Genomic DNA, 15,174 nt, shown 5'->3' on the forward strand with positions numbered 1-15,174 from the left:
AAATCCCACAGGAATGGGAACTATGCGGGTTTTTCTTTAAAAACATATTAAGTATGTATTTCAATAGTAGTTTCTCATCTATGAGAACTGTCATTTAATCAACCGTTTAATTTTCACATAGTTACACATTTAAAGTAAATGTGTAAAAAAATTTCCAAATAAAAATTCACTCACACACAAATGTATTTATTATCTAAAGGAACAAAAAAAAACGTAAGCGTAAGATTGCACAATTCTTCTAGAGTATCCATCTTGATAACACGCAGGCTCGAAATGCAGTGAACACAATCTAGCAAATTTCGACGGCGTCCAATCTACACGTCTCATGTTTTATACCCATTTTTTATTTAGCTCTGGAAATCTAAAACAAAATGAATTTACTAATAATCTAAAACAACAAACTAAACAGATAAGTCAAATAAAACAACCACGTGGTATTTTTTATTTTCCTGCTGTAGAAAATTTACATCTATTATTTGCTACAACAACTACATATAAATCTGATATAAGAAACAAAATAAATAAATCAACGTTAATATGAAATAGATTTTTTGTCATAAATCGATAATATACGCTAGATGTGTTACAACACTACGGTGGTAAACAAAATGCCAAACGTGATAATATTGTGACATTTTTTAAAAATTATTTAATTCTTTTGTATTCCACAACCCCATAAAGTGGGTAAATGTTACAGTTACAACATAAACTTATAAAAAAGCGCTTGATAAAACCTTCAAATAGGGTTAGAACATAAATATTTATCAATTTGCTGAAAATCACTTACCGATGGAAAGATATTTTTTCATTGTTTTCATCCAAAACTCCCATTCGACTAGTAATAGCCGGTAGCTAAACATACAATAGTCATTTTAGCACACTGACAAATAAAAAGAAACACTATACACTTTATATTTTCTAAATATTTCGTTAAAAACACTTGACGCACTGAGCCCACCAGCTGGTTGGAAAACAAACTGACTGCCGGCGCGCTACGTTTGAAGACAGTGCAGATACTCTATCGCTATCTCAATCTGACTTATGCTGTTATTGACTAAGAGTAAGTAGATTAGAAAATATGTATTTTGTTCTGTCTCAATATAAGAACTCTATAGGTTTATTCCTCTGAGGTGTTGACAACTTGACAATTGACACCTGACAGCGGCTTTTGACAATTACGTATCGTTTAGAAATTCTGGAGTTTCATGCTACGTTTTTAAAATTTAAAATGTTTAAAATGTTATTAGTTCAGGCTTTGAAATAATACAACTTAACAGTTACGTTAAAAAATTATATTTTCTAGTTGTGACCATAATTTTAACTCAATATTAATTTATTATTTCAAATAAATAACAATCAAACTGTTTCCAAGCAACAGTCATTAAGTGTTTTTATAAATTTATCATTTATAATATTATTTCGTTTTATTAACATGCCGAAAGTACCTCCCGCACCAAATCCTCATGCAGGAATTAAATACCATTCGATAAGGAAAGGGAGTGAACCGGGATGTTATCAATTACACAGGTAAAAACATATTTACTGAATCGTCGGATGGGTTTTGAAAAATATTATTTTCTACTAGCTGCTTCTATTATATTGCCTTTTAGAATTTTATTTCTGGAAGAACCTTCCTCGCACCCTAACAAAAAAACGTAAACAAAATTGCTGAAGCGGTAGAGCCATGCCATGACGCGGTCTTGAATTTCTACTCTCTACTTTCTTAAACTACTCTCTCTCTTAACGCACCTACTTAAGAAGTTTCACTTCAAAAAATATTGTCATGAACGCACAAAATAATTAATCATTCCAGACCATCAGAATGTCGTCTAAAGTTCCCATTATCAAAACGTCCTATACACAAATGCGAGCTGCCGAAACACGAATTTACGCTCGTACCGCAGATCGGTGGCTGGAGAACCCTCCTGGTACCAAAGACGGAACCCAACTTCTACCCAGCCGTGATGCATAAGAATGAATACGAAAGATTAAAGAGGCAGGCTAAGGTAAACGTAGTTTAAACGACGAGAGGTTTAAATGAAATAATATTCAGATAATTAGCTTATAACAGTCAGTCATGTTTTATGCGTTTTAAATATTTATTTTAAAGTACAATAACAAAATTTTTGCTATGTCATAATTCACAAATAGCTTTAGGAGAACCAGAAGCACTGAAGCAACGTCGTCTAGATAAAGAAGAGAAATTATTTTTTAACGATCGCCACCTCACACAGCTCTTACAAATCTTTCCAATTAATTTATTACAAAATCTTACCATCGATGTATAAAATGTCTATCAATGATCTCAACACAGAAAGTGACACAAGAAGAGCAACTAGCAGCTATGCACGCGCAAGAGCAGGCCATACAGAAGGCCGCCAAAGAGTCGGAGGAACGCAAGAGGCTCCTCAAAGAGCAGCTGCAGCCTCAACCTGGTGCTGAAGCGTCCAGCGGTAGTGCGGACGCGGCAGAACTGGAAGGACCAGACCAAGCTGCGCATACACTGTCTCGAGCTGAGAGTAGGGAATTTATTATTACTATATGCGAAGTGGGTTCGATCCCTACTATATTGTGTAGTGTGTCTAATATTAACGTTTTATGTTATACTAGCTGTTCCCCGCGGTTTCACTCGCATTGCTCCGCTCCTGTTGGTCTTAGCGTGATGATATATGTATTGCCTATAACCTTCCTCGATAAATGGGCTATCTAACACCGAAATATTTTTTCAAATCGGACTAGTAGTTCCTGAGATTAGCGCGTTCAAACAAACAAACAAACAAACAAACAAACTCTTCAGCTTTATAATATTAGTAGTTATAGATTATATTATTGCGTGACTTGCCGTGCAATTTCACCCACGGACACAAACAAAGTACCTATTAGTTATTCTGGTCATTATACTTAATCATCAAAATTCGTTTGCGTGAAAGAGTAACATACATCTATAACTTACAAACTTTCGCATATAGTCAATATGATAGCAGGATATCACAAAAATCTAAGTTTGGTGGTTCTGCAGTTTCTATAGGTTATAAAATAGCAGCAGTTTCTACAGGCGTAAATGCTTTCGCTAAAATGTTGGACTAATAATATGCATCCCATTCTAAATAGATCGAGCGCATTGTACCTACTTGATCCAGTATCCTGCTAATATTCATATTTTTATTTTATAATAATTCCTGTCAGTTCTCCGAGCTGACAACATGCAGGGGCCGCGACTATGCAACCGCATCATCCTAGCCTCCAAATGTCACGCGATACGAGACGCGCAGATCTCCGAACGAGAACTCATTAAGAAAGAGTTGGAGGAGGAAGAACGAAGGTAGAGGGAAGTTCGTTTACTTCTAAAATACGTTACGTTTAAATTTAATGTACTATTCTAACTTGTGCAAGGTACAAAAATATTTACGAAACAGATATCGAGAGTAGTTGCTCCTCAGATATTATAGGTAATCTGTTTTCCTCAATTTTAGACTAGACGCAATAATGGAAGAGAATCGCCAAGCAGCTGTGCGTCGAGCTGAAGAAGAAGAGGAGCGGAGACACCAGCTACGTCTGCAAAACTTGGCGGCGCTGAAGGAGCAGATCAAAGCTCATGAGACCGCTAAGGTGTTTGAAATAATCTAGCTCTTGAATCGTGCGCTAAATTCATATTGGACAGATAATTTTTGCCAGATGATTTATGCACATGTTGAATTGATAAATATTATTTAAATGGATCGATCGATCGGATCGATCGATGGAACTGTGGACGTCAGTTTTCTAAATCCGATCTTTTTCGAGTATTCACAAATCAACCCCTTGATACTAAAGCGTGAATGTTAACTATTGTACCTAGGCAGTCAGTTAACCACTATCATTGCTGTATGGTATAAAATATTATGTTTAAAAAAGATTTAAGTAGATTTCTATTTGTACTTACTATTTTAACCACGTTCTTTAAAATCTACAAAAAGGTAAATTATAATCACTAACCGCACCTTAAATTCATGTAAACATATTGACAAGTTTGGTTCAGATTATGGAAGCAGAGCGTATAGAAGAAGAAAGTATACGAGTAAATCAAGCGAACATCGCTATGCAAATCGACGAAGCGCAAAAACTGAAAGAGAAGCACGGGAGACAGGCTAAGCTTAAGGAAATATTGGACCAGGGTAAGATTTCACACGAAAATATGCCTATGTATAGAAACCGTGCAAAACAGTACCAGAATAGGTAAAAAATCTTTGTGCTTACCATGCCTAATATTTTAAAATAATGATTTAGTAAGATACTTTTAACCGCATCCGAAGTTATTGGAACAGAGAAATAGGTCTAAAAACTTACCGTATATCAATACCTGCAATTAATTTGGAACAACGTCTTATTAAAAGTAGTTATAGAGTTGTAATGGAGAAGGTACTTACCGTGTATCATAATATAATAAACCAAAATTATAAAGAAATAACGTCCTAGTACTGTTATTTAGTACTTACTGTATTTTAGGTAACGCTGAGCTTCTCTACTACAAGCAAGTGCAAAACGAAGAGGAGCGAATAATGGATCTCCGTATTGCCAATTTCCTGAAACAGAAGCAGGAACGCGAAGCCCGTAATAAAGCTGAACAGGAAGCCATTAAGGCAGCTAAACAAAAGGGTATCGACCATATCGCTAAGGCACAAAAGGTAAGGACTTATGAGGACATTGAAACTAATAGTGTTTTTTAAAGGTTCTTATTAGTAGATAGAACAAGGAATAAATGTTTTACGTATTAGGTATGTCTAATAGAGGACTAATTATACGACTGCGAAAACATAATTCCTGCAGTGCTGATTTTCCGTATGAATATTTAATGAAATAACATCCGCAGCACTACAATCCTGTCAAAATTTGGGACACTCAAGATTAAATTCTCTCTTCAATTTTCTGTAGCATATCTGCCTTAAATTTATCGCACACAAAGAATTAATTATCTATTAACTAGGTAAGTAATGTACCTAGTACCTAAATGTACCTAGTACCCAAAAGTAATGTACCTAGTACCTACATCAGACAAATGTTCTATTTAACAGGCAGAACAAGAGCTAAAAGAGGAATTGGAGCGGATCCGAAACCTCAAGATACAAGAGGACGTGGAGAGAGAGTGCCGCCGCAAGGAGAGAGATGCTGCTATTAAGAGGAACCGAGAGATGAGGAGATTGCATGAGGGCAGGATTCAACAGGTCTGTTAATGTCCCGTTACATAATAACATAATATGTAGACGTGTGAAGAAAAATAGTTTACCAGCTAAACGTGCTCAAATTGGATTGCATAAGAAGGAATCAAGCTATTTACACTCTGTGTAAGTTTTAGTACAAATAAAAAAGAAATATTAATGTACTTACCGTGAAATTCCATTTTACCTTTTTGCAATGATTAAAAATTCTATCTTGCACCACTGTTTTCTATAAAATTATACGGAAAAAGAAAAACATCAATAATGCAACTATTTTGAACAGCTAATCTTTTAGCTTTTTTTTAACAATAACTATAATTACATTTTTTTAATGTAGATTTCGGACATCCATCGCCTGATCGCCCGCGAAATAGCAAAAGATGAGCAGAGCTTCAACAATGCCGCGCGCCAAAATGAAGAATTCATTAGGAAAGAGAAAGAGGTATGGATGTTTAGCTTTGTGCGATAAGGATGGATATACGTAGGTGATGTACTGTCACAGAACATTAAAAACAAATAGAAGTGCTATAATGTCATAATTACTATGAAAACCAGTGTCGCCAAACCCACACATTTAAACCGATAGTTATACAGTACACTACAAGTAATCTATGCCTTTGATTGGACAGCTTAATTTGAGTAAAAACTGACTTAGGTTATAAATTCAGCATTTCAATATGTACCCTAACGCACCATGTTACGGTTTATTTTAGTATAACATCCCTAGGTATATTAGCTGTTTTGTTTCTCATTGCACAGAAATTCCAAATTCGAAAACATCCAGCTACTCCACAACAGAGGGCGTTAGTTTTCGATAGATATAACTTTGAACCTCAACACATAGAGATAAGGTTGAAATTTGTGTCACTCAACATTAATGACATTAACTTGATATTTATCTGATGCTATGCCCTGAGGGATGTCAGCCTTGTTATCGATAATTCACAAATAAATATTTTTTGTGTATTTTTTTTTCTTTCTATTATATGAGTATAGTATAACGTGTCACATTTTGGAGTATTGCACGACTCATGATGCGAAGCATCAGAGAGTGCTTTACGATCGAAAAATTTTTTTCGCCTCATTTTTGCAGCTATTCTTATTATTATAGCCTTGTTAGTTCACGGAATCAAGATATTTTGCATACTATTGTCGAGATAATTTAATGGAGATTAATCCCATACTTTTTAAAAATTGATTTACTTCAATAGAATTGGAAAAAAACACCGAAATAGGTCAAAAAATTTTCCTGTCCGTCATGTGTGAAACCTGAAAACACTATAACTTGTGAAAAAATCCATCATTTGAGTTAAATTTTTTTTTTAAATATTCTAATCGACGATTGTAGGTCACTGAATGCGAATGATTAATTAGTTCAGTGTCGTTTTATTGCAATTAATAAAAAACGAAAACTACAATACTGTATATCTAGGTATATATAAATATATTTTTTTTTTATATTTCATAATTAAATGAGCATTATGAGTCGTGCACTTTTGGATTTTCCAAACTTTTGTTTATTACTACTAAGTACGTCTTTTTATATTATTATTTTTTGTTCCTTTTCTTTTATTTCTCCCTTTTCAGGGGTTTGTTTGCTAGGGGCGCGGGCTATTTAGCCAAGAGACCCTAGGTAACTTACGGTTTGATTTAAATATCGGTTACAGTAGTTTCGCTATCACTAAGAAATTTTCTCACAATACGACAGGTATTTAATATAGCTGCCTTTTGCATTGTAATGTATGTATTTTTTGGTAGATCTAGAAGTTTCAGGCTATGATGTAAATTAGTTGGGATAACTCCAGTACATGACAGAACTATTGGAATAATGTAAACAGTCCTAAGGTTCCATATTCGGAGGATTTCTTCTTTTAGTTCGGTGTATTTGTGGAGCTTTTCGCTAATTGATTTTTGTATGTTGTGTGTGTTGGGTACAGTGACGTCAATGAGATAAGCAGTTTTTGTGATTTTATTTACGAGGGTTATATCTGGTCTATTAAAATGAATAGTTTTATCGGTAAGAATAGCGCGGTCGAAATAGATTTTAGATGTTGGGCTATCTAATACGGGTTTTGGTTTATAATTGTAATATGGTATGAGCTTTCCTTTATTGAAATTATATTTTACAGCTAACTTTTGATGAAGATAATGAACTACCTGGTTGTGTCGATGTGTGTAATCATTTTGTGCTAAACTAGAGCATGCTCCCGTAATGTGCTGTATGGTTTCGGGCTGTCTCTGGCATTTGCGGCATCTATCTGTTGGTATATTTTCTTTAAGTATGTATTTTTTGTAGTTTCTGGTATTGATGACTTGATCTTGTATTGCTATTGCAAAGCCTTCGGTTTCAGGGAACAAGTAGCCTTTTTTCAACCATTCGTTGGACGCTTGTATATCTATGAAGGATTTTTCTAGTTCTTTTAGGTGTCTTCCATGTAATTCTTTTTGTCTCCATGTATCTATTTTCTGTTTTTCTTGTTCTTGTCTAGTTTTAAAATGAATTTCTTTATGTTTTAGGTTAAGCGGAGTAAAGTTGTTGTCTTCTTCAATTGTAGCTGCATGTAATTTGCTTGTTTCAGCTTTTTTATAAAAGAAATTCCGAATGTTTTCTATTTGACTTTGCCATAGTCTATTTAGATCAATTAATCCACGTCCCCCTTTTTCTCTATTAACCGTTAATCTTTCTATGGCAGACTTCGGATGATGGTAATTATACTTTGATAAAATAGCTCTGGTTTTAATTTCTAGACGTCGTATATCACTTTTCGACCATTTAATAAGTCCAAATGAATAAGTCAAAACTGGGATTGCGTATGTATTTATAGATTTAATAAGATTTTTAGCATTAAGTTTCCTTTTGCATAGAACAGTTACTCTCTTTATGTATTCCTTGGTGAAATTTTTCTTAAGTTGTGTATGGTGTATCGTATTTGTTTGTAAAATTCCTAAATATTTATATAGATCATTATTTCCCATGGCAGTTATTATAATATCTGAATTTAATATTATGTCCTCTTTATTGCTGATTTTACCTTTCTTTATGTGTATTGCCTTACATTTATCAATGCCAAATGACATACTTATATCAGAGCTAAATTCAGTAGTTATTTCTAGTAGTGTTTTAATTTCTTTCTGAGATTTTCCAAATAATTTAATGTCATCCATATACATCAAGTGAGTAACTGCAATATCGTTAGTGAGTTGATATCCCATTCCTTTTCTAGAGAGAAGGTTCGATAATGGGTTAAGTGCCATACAGAACCACAGAGGGCTGAGTGAGTCTCCTTGAAATATGCCATTTTTTATTTGAATTTCTTCTGTAATTAGATTAGTATTTTTTGTTTTTAATCTTAAGGATGTTTTCCAGTTAGCCATACAATTTTGTAAGAATGTTATTATAGTTGAATTTACTTTATAAATTTTAAGAATATGTATTAACCAAGAATGAGGTACACTATCAAACGCTTTCTTATTAGTCCAGGAGGAATCGGCGCATGAGTACCGAAAACTATTCCACCTCAATTTTTTTACGTGATCCTCTTCAAATTGCCCTACTGATGATATAAATGCATGTTGCCATGGGGCAACCCGGTGCCATATTGTTTAAACCGAAATTGTTTAAACAATTGCAAGGAATTGTTATTTTTCAACCGGACAAATTTTTTTTATATTTTTTATCGAAATACCAATAAAAAAGGTCCAATTACTTTTCACGATAAAGTTAATATTTTCAAAGATATGAATTTTTTAAGGTTTGAAAAATCTCAAATTTGGGTACTTTCGACCCATGAAAAATATATTTAAAAAAAAAATAATATATAAGTAATATTTTTTTTTCAATTCTCTATACAATAGTTAATAATATTGTTAATAGAGATTTAAGAAAATTTCATTGTTTATATCTGTTTTTTAATTGTTAACTTCGCGCGCTCACAAGTACGCGCCGCTTACCTTTAAGTATCGCCGTCTCTCTCTTACTCATGCGCTGCATCGGCCTCTGTGTCTTGAATCATTATTTATCATTTATCTTAAAAACTATCAACTTTATCAAGATTTCTAAAGAGAGCAATCTTATTAATAATTAAATTGTCTACAATTTGTTTCTTATATATTTTTTTCTGAAATCAATTTTTTTAAAGTTATTTAAGCATAAATTGAAACATGTAATTAAAATTACTTTTTTGTCAGTTTATATTACTTTTTTGTTATTGAAACAGAAAGTAAGGTAAAAGACCCAGTTATTGACACTGGCCTAGTTGTTTGACACTCGCAATTTGATTTTAATTAAAAGAATGAAATGTTCTCAAAAAACCAAAGATCTTAAAATTTTTAATTCAAAAATTATATTTATTAATTTATTAGAATTGATTTGTTTTTTTTTTAACTAAAATAAAATTTAAAGTGTCAATAACTAGGTCTTTTACCTTATTAATTACATTGAATAACTTCTTCAAACGAAAGTTATAGATGGAGAAGTATGAAATAATAAAACAAGATTTAAAAATAAGTATTTATTTATTATCAATATTATTTTTATATATTATATTCTTACAGTCTTCTGAATCACAACCACATAGAAGTATGCAACTTATATTATTTTTTTTACAATAACAAGCTTTGGTTTTACAGGCTTTCTTACAATTACACGGTTTTTTAAGATTAGTTGGGAATGGGCTTTTATTCATAAATAAAGGTAGCAAAGTACCATTCTCTAATTTGTAGCCGAAATTCGTAAAATCTAATGTTTTATATAGGGGATAATTAAAGTTAAGCGCGCGAAGTTAACAATTAAAAAACAGATATAAACAATGAAATTTTCTTAAATCTCTATTAACAATATTATTAACTATTGTATAGAGAATTGAAAAAAAAATATTACTTATATATTATTTTTTTTTTAAATATATTTTTCATGGGTCGAAAGTACCCAAATTTGAGATTTTTCAAACCTTAAAAAATTCATATCTTTGAAAATATTAACTTTATCGTGAAAAGTAATTGGACCTTTTTTATTGGTATTTCGATAAAAAATATAAAAAAAATTTGTCCGGTTGAAAAATAACAATTCCTTGCAATTGTTTAAACAATTTCGGTTTAAACAATATGGCACCGGGTTGCCCCATGGCAACATGCATTTATATCATCAGTAGGGCAATTTGAAGAGGATCACGTAAAAAAATTGAGGTGGAATAGTTTTCGGTACTCATGCGCCGATTCCTCCTGGACTATATAGTCTATGTAGGTAATATTCAAGTTCCTTTTATGACTGCTAGCGTGCTTAAGAATTGTGGAGTCTATTACTAATTGCTCTTTGCATCCTCTGTGATTCCTTCTGCATCCTTTTTGTTCTTCTGCTATTATATTATGTGATTCTAAATGTGTTACTAGTTTATTTGTGATACAAGATGTAATTAATTTGTAAATGGTCGGTAAACAGGTAATTGGTCTGTATTGTGACGGATCTGCAGTTTGCTTACTTTTGGGTATCATGTAGGTAACTCCAGTAGTTATAAATTCAGGCAGAGCTGTTGAATTTTTAATTAAATCTGTTATTATTTTTGCTAATATTGTATGGAGAGATGTTAGTTTTTTGTACCAAAAGTTATGAATACAATCAATACCTGCTGCTTTCCAGTTTTTCATATTGTGAGTTATTCTATGAATGTCTTCCATCGTTATTTCTGAAAAGTTCATTTCTTCTACTTCATCCCACCGATCCTCTTCTTCTTTAATCCATTCGGCGCTTTCATTATAATTCTTGCTAATTCCCCAAATATCTCTCCAGTAGTTTCTGAGCTCATTTTCAGGTGGAACAAGTTCAATATCGTTTTCTTCATTCACACTATTATTATTAAATAAAAAAACGGAATAGAATAGTATTAATCTATATTTAAAAAATACAAACAGAAAATATGCATTATTTTAAATCTTGGAACTGCCGTAGGTTTGCTGTATCGGTGGCCTTTGTTAGACCGCTTAGTGCTGTTCGGCATCCAGTTAACTCGTCACGTTGCATTTATCCATTTCTCTTTTAAATTAGCCTCTTTGGGAAATCTATAAATAAATTGGACAAATGAAAGCTAAGGAAAAATAAAATAAAATTTAATATTTATAATGTTTGTCTTTTCTAAAGTATCGATACTGTCGATATGCACCACAAGCATCACTAAAGCGACATTCGTTTGTTTATTGCAATAATATTCCAGAAAGTCTTGTTTGCTGTTCAATCTATAATAGTACTAATTTCTTACGGATTAAGGTTCATTTTGACTAGATATTTGTATACAATTTTGACAAATTACAAGCGAAGTTATAACATAAAATATTATATGCAAAATAAATAAAAATAAGACTTACCGATGGTATGAAATGCCTCCATTGCTGATATTATTTCGTCTGCTATCATTTTTGCACTCTAATACCGAACAACACGTCCTAATTAATGAATAAATATGGAAAAAAGGTTTGACAGCTGACAACCGACTCGAATGTTTTTCTGCGCACAACTGAGAGCAAGTTAGGGTCAGCTCACACCGAGACGCGACGCGGCGCGACGCTGCGCGCACATTTTTCATAGAGCGACTGAGAATATACTTTATTCACTACACGAAAAGATACACATTGCTACGCCGCGAGGCACCTCGAGGCGCAGCGCTGCGTGGTGCAACGTAATCTGAATTCTCACAATGTAATGTGTATCTTTTCGTGTAGTGAATAAAGTATATTCTGAGTCGCTCTATGAAAAAAGTGCGCGCAGCGTCGCGCCGCGTCGCGTCTCGGTGTGAGCTGACCCTTAGGTGATCTTACCTTACAAGTGACACGTGGGCCACGCCCACATCACACTTCTATCTACTTTACTGTTCTGTGTGTACTGTTAAAGCGATTAGCGCCATCTATACCTACTTGTTATTTTTTACGCCTAGAGTTAGATTGTTGGGTTGAACGCGCTTATTTCAGAAATTATTGGCGCTAATTTAAAAAAATATTTTAAATTTTTGTATTTGATAGATAACTATCGAACAATGCAAAAATATTTGTTTTGATGAAGACGAAGTTTTGTGACGCTAGAATCGCAATATCGTATACATACGAATGCGTTACGTTATACGTATTCAAAGCCAAATTTTATACCTATTACAAAATACAGATGTAATAAATAACATAATATAGCCTTCTTCATGAATATTTTAATAGCTTCGCTAATATTTTTTAGGTGCTGTTTCATAAAATTTGATAAATTTTACTAAGAGTTCTTTTTCAGTTGGAGGACAAACGCAAAGCTCGAATTGAACAACATAGACAAGAGATTATGAAACAAATAAATGACAAAGAACGTGCCAGGTAATTGTATTATACCCTCATAAGCCATATAACCGTTAATACGCCAAAACTTAAATTTCACCAAAATCGATATAGCGATTTTGGTGAAAATTTTAAGATATATAAATTGAGTAATCTATATTATGCTTCGGAAAGGAAAAGTTACAGGTATTGGAAGCAAAATTTGAATTAACTATTAACTGTAAATTTTTCAAATAAATAAATAATATACATTTACAGGGCTGATCTTCGCGAGAAAGTGCACAACGAAGGCGTAGCACTGCGCATGGAGCAAGAACAGCAGGACAAGTATGAGAGAAAGGTCATCAAGCATAAGGTAAGTAATCATTATTTTACTAGGCAAAATCAGAACGAAATAATAATTTCGTTAACGCTGTTCCTACACAATATTCATTGGTAGGTACGAAATACGAATGTAGATGAAGAGTGTGTTCTTTTCCCTAAGTACAAAATATACTGCTGACATATATACCGATTTTATGCAGAAACTTTAGTCTAATCAGCCCAGTAAAACTATTTCTACAGAAAACTTCAACTTTTGTCCAGTTTTGCGATTTAGCATCACTCTAGGCGTCTATACCTACTTATGTCATGAAAGCCTCATCAATAAAATTGCTATTCAATTTTAAACGCAGCTGATCAAAGCTTGTATTGTATTTAAGCTATTGCATAGCTTCTATGGCGGGCCTTGAGCGCGGGGACCGAATCGAGAAATTCCGTAACGAAAAAACCTCACGCTCCCCACTCCGACGGGCTCGGAGGTGTGGCTTGAAGGCATGCTATGCAATAGCTTTACCGCGGCAGTCCCCGAGTGCCACACGTCTTTTTTTTTTTCAATTTTAAAATAATCTATTTCAGGTGGCCGAAATGAGACAACAGAAGGTGTCGGAGAAATACGTAAAGGAAGTTGAACAGACCCTCGGAAAATATGGCTACCATTAGTTTGCAGTTTAGAAATCTCTAGATAGAATCTCATTTTTGGAATTATGCAATAAAATGTGTGTGATTGATTTTCGATATTTTTGTTTCATTTATTTTTAAATCCCTAACTGATCACAAAGTCCTATTGCCTCGAAAAATGGTTTTATACTTTTCCAATTATTTAAAATGTGGAAGGAAACTTAAAAATATTATATTTCAATGAATAACTTTCAAATTATATGTTTTTTTTTTTGAAGAATGCATCTTGCGCACGCACACAGCCGCACGACGAACTGAGAGCGGCTGACAAAGCGACATTGCCGCACCGTGGACATGAATTTTTATGACGAATAATCGTAATTTTTGAAATTATCCTTCCTTTTTTGTCTCTATTTTACTTTAGTCTCGCGATAAATTACAATAGCTATGTCCACACTGTGCCTTTTTTCGTTCATCAAGGGCATGCGTCACAGCGCAGTCAACAGCGCAAACAACGCATGCCCTTGACGCATGCGTTTTTGACAGTTGAAAGCACAGCGCGCGCTGCGAAAGACGTTTCCCGCGTCTGGTGGATTTCTGTGCCACAAAGCGTTCAACAAGATGAATTGTTTGGACACCTTGAATAAATATGAAAGAGACATTAAATTGTCTCCAGTAGCTAAGAACCTAAGTGTTATAGCTAATTTTATTTCACTAGGTATTGCTTCACGTAACTTGGTGGACTGTTTTGTAGTTATTGGTGTAACCAATTTCAAAAGTCTATCGAAATTTTTTTCAGACATACGTGTAAATTTTTTAAAAAGAATATCTTTATCTTCTCGTAGTTCTCTCATAATCACATTACTTCGATTATTGTAATAGCCTCGTATCCAAAACTTTCGCTTGGTTCTTTTTTTTCTGGAATTTCTTATGACCAAGTAAGCAGCACATATTCCACTAAGTAAAATGTTGTCGTCGCACATGTTTCCACAAGCTGACAAACTACGAATGAACTAAATGACTATATTGGCGTTGCGTTCGTTAACGCATTCAATATTGAATTCAATATTGAAAGCGACAAACGAAAGTTGAATAGAAAGATGAAGACGAAAGTTGAAGATGAAAGTGCATAGTGTGGACATAGCTATACATATGTTTTATATTCCTTTTTGGATACTGAAATTTTAATTCACGCAAGCAGTAACGAAAGAACACATAATTAAAAGAAAAACGGAATTAGGAATCAATACTATTTATTAACTATAATTAAAATTACACAATCCATTAAATATTTACAATACACACACACAAAGAAATTAAAATAAAGTCAATAATAATTTGTACCATGATTGACAAACAAATACACAAACACATATTATAACATACCTAACAAATATAAAATGAAGTAATAGTTTTTATATCTTTACATCTAGTTATATTAAATAATACATAGGGTGGGTCATCATCTTGTATGTATTTTAACAGAAAAAACATATTGCATTGTTTTCCTATCAGGGTGGATTTACACCAAACGAACACAGAGCTACAGCTAGAACAATAGCATTCTTTGGGGATTTTTGAGTGTAAACGAAAACTCGCATTCAGCATTTACATCAAAGGAACAAAGAGCTAGAGCTAAAATACAAGAGCACTTTGAAGAGACCGCCCAAGGTCGCGAGCACGTCCGAACACGCAAGAACGCTTAAGGCCGGTTGCAGAGCTTCACCGACCATCAGTG

At 33.4% G+C, this 15,174-nt stretch overlaps 1 protein-coding gene and 1 long non-coding RNA gene across 2 annotated transcripts; one reads left to right on the forward strand and one right to left on the reverse strand.

Moving 5' to 3' along the window:
- Positions 1 to 170: 170 nt before the first annotated feature.
- Positions 171 to 1,127, reverse strand: LOC149477521 (uncharacterized). Its single transcript, XR_016317658.1, has 2 exons — positions 788 to 1,127; positions 171 to 361 (listed from the first exon to the last, which is right to left on the reverse strand). It is a non-coding gene; the product is annotated as an uncharacterized LOC149477521 (long non-coding RNA).
- A 305-nt stretch (positions 1,128 to 1,432) lies between these two features.
- LOC149477522 (cilia- and flagella-associated protein 45-like) lies at positions 1,433 to 13,553 on the forward strand. The gene is made up of 12 exons (XM_089710847.1): positions 1,433 to 1,527; positions 1,814 to 2,006; positions 2,315 to 2,519; positions 3,187 to 3,322; positions 3,474 to 3,609; positions 4,019 to 4,154; positions 4,486 to 4,664; positions 5,052 to 5,201; positions 5,533 to 5,637; positions 12,457 to 12,536; positions 12,756 to 12,852; positions 13,395 to 13,553. The coding sequence occupies exons 1-12, from the start codon at positions 1,433 to 1,435 to the stop codon at positions 13,476 to 13,478; spliced, it is 1,596 nt and encodes a 531-aa protein (XP_089566973.1). The 3' UTR covers positions 13,479 to 13,553.
- The last annotated feature ends 1,621 nt before the right edge of the window (positions 13,554 to 15,174 follow it).

The sequence above is a fragment of the Colias philodice genome, chromosome 25 (genome assembly GCF_061535455.1).
Source record: "Colias philodice isolate Cphi_HAF_F1 chromosome 25, ilColPhil1 Martin Lab GWU primary, whole genome shotgun sequence".
Taxonomy (NCBI): domain Eukaryota; kingdom Metazoa; phylum Arthropoda; class Insecta; order Lepidoptera; family Pieridae; genus Colias; species Colias philodice.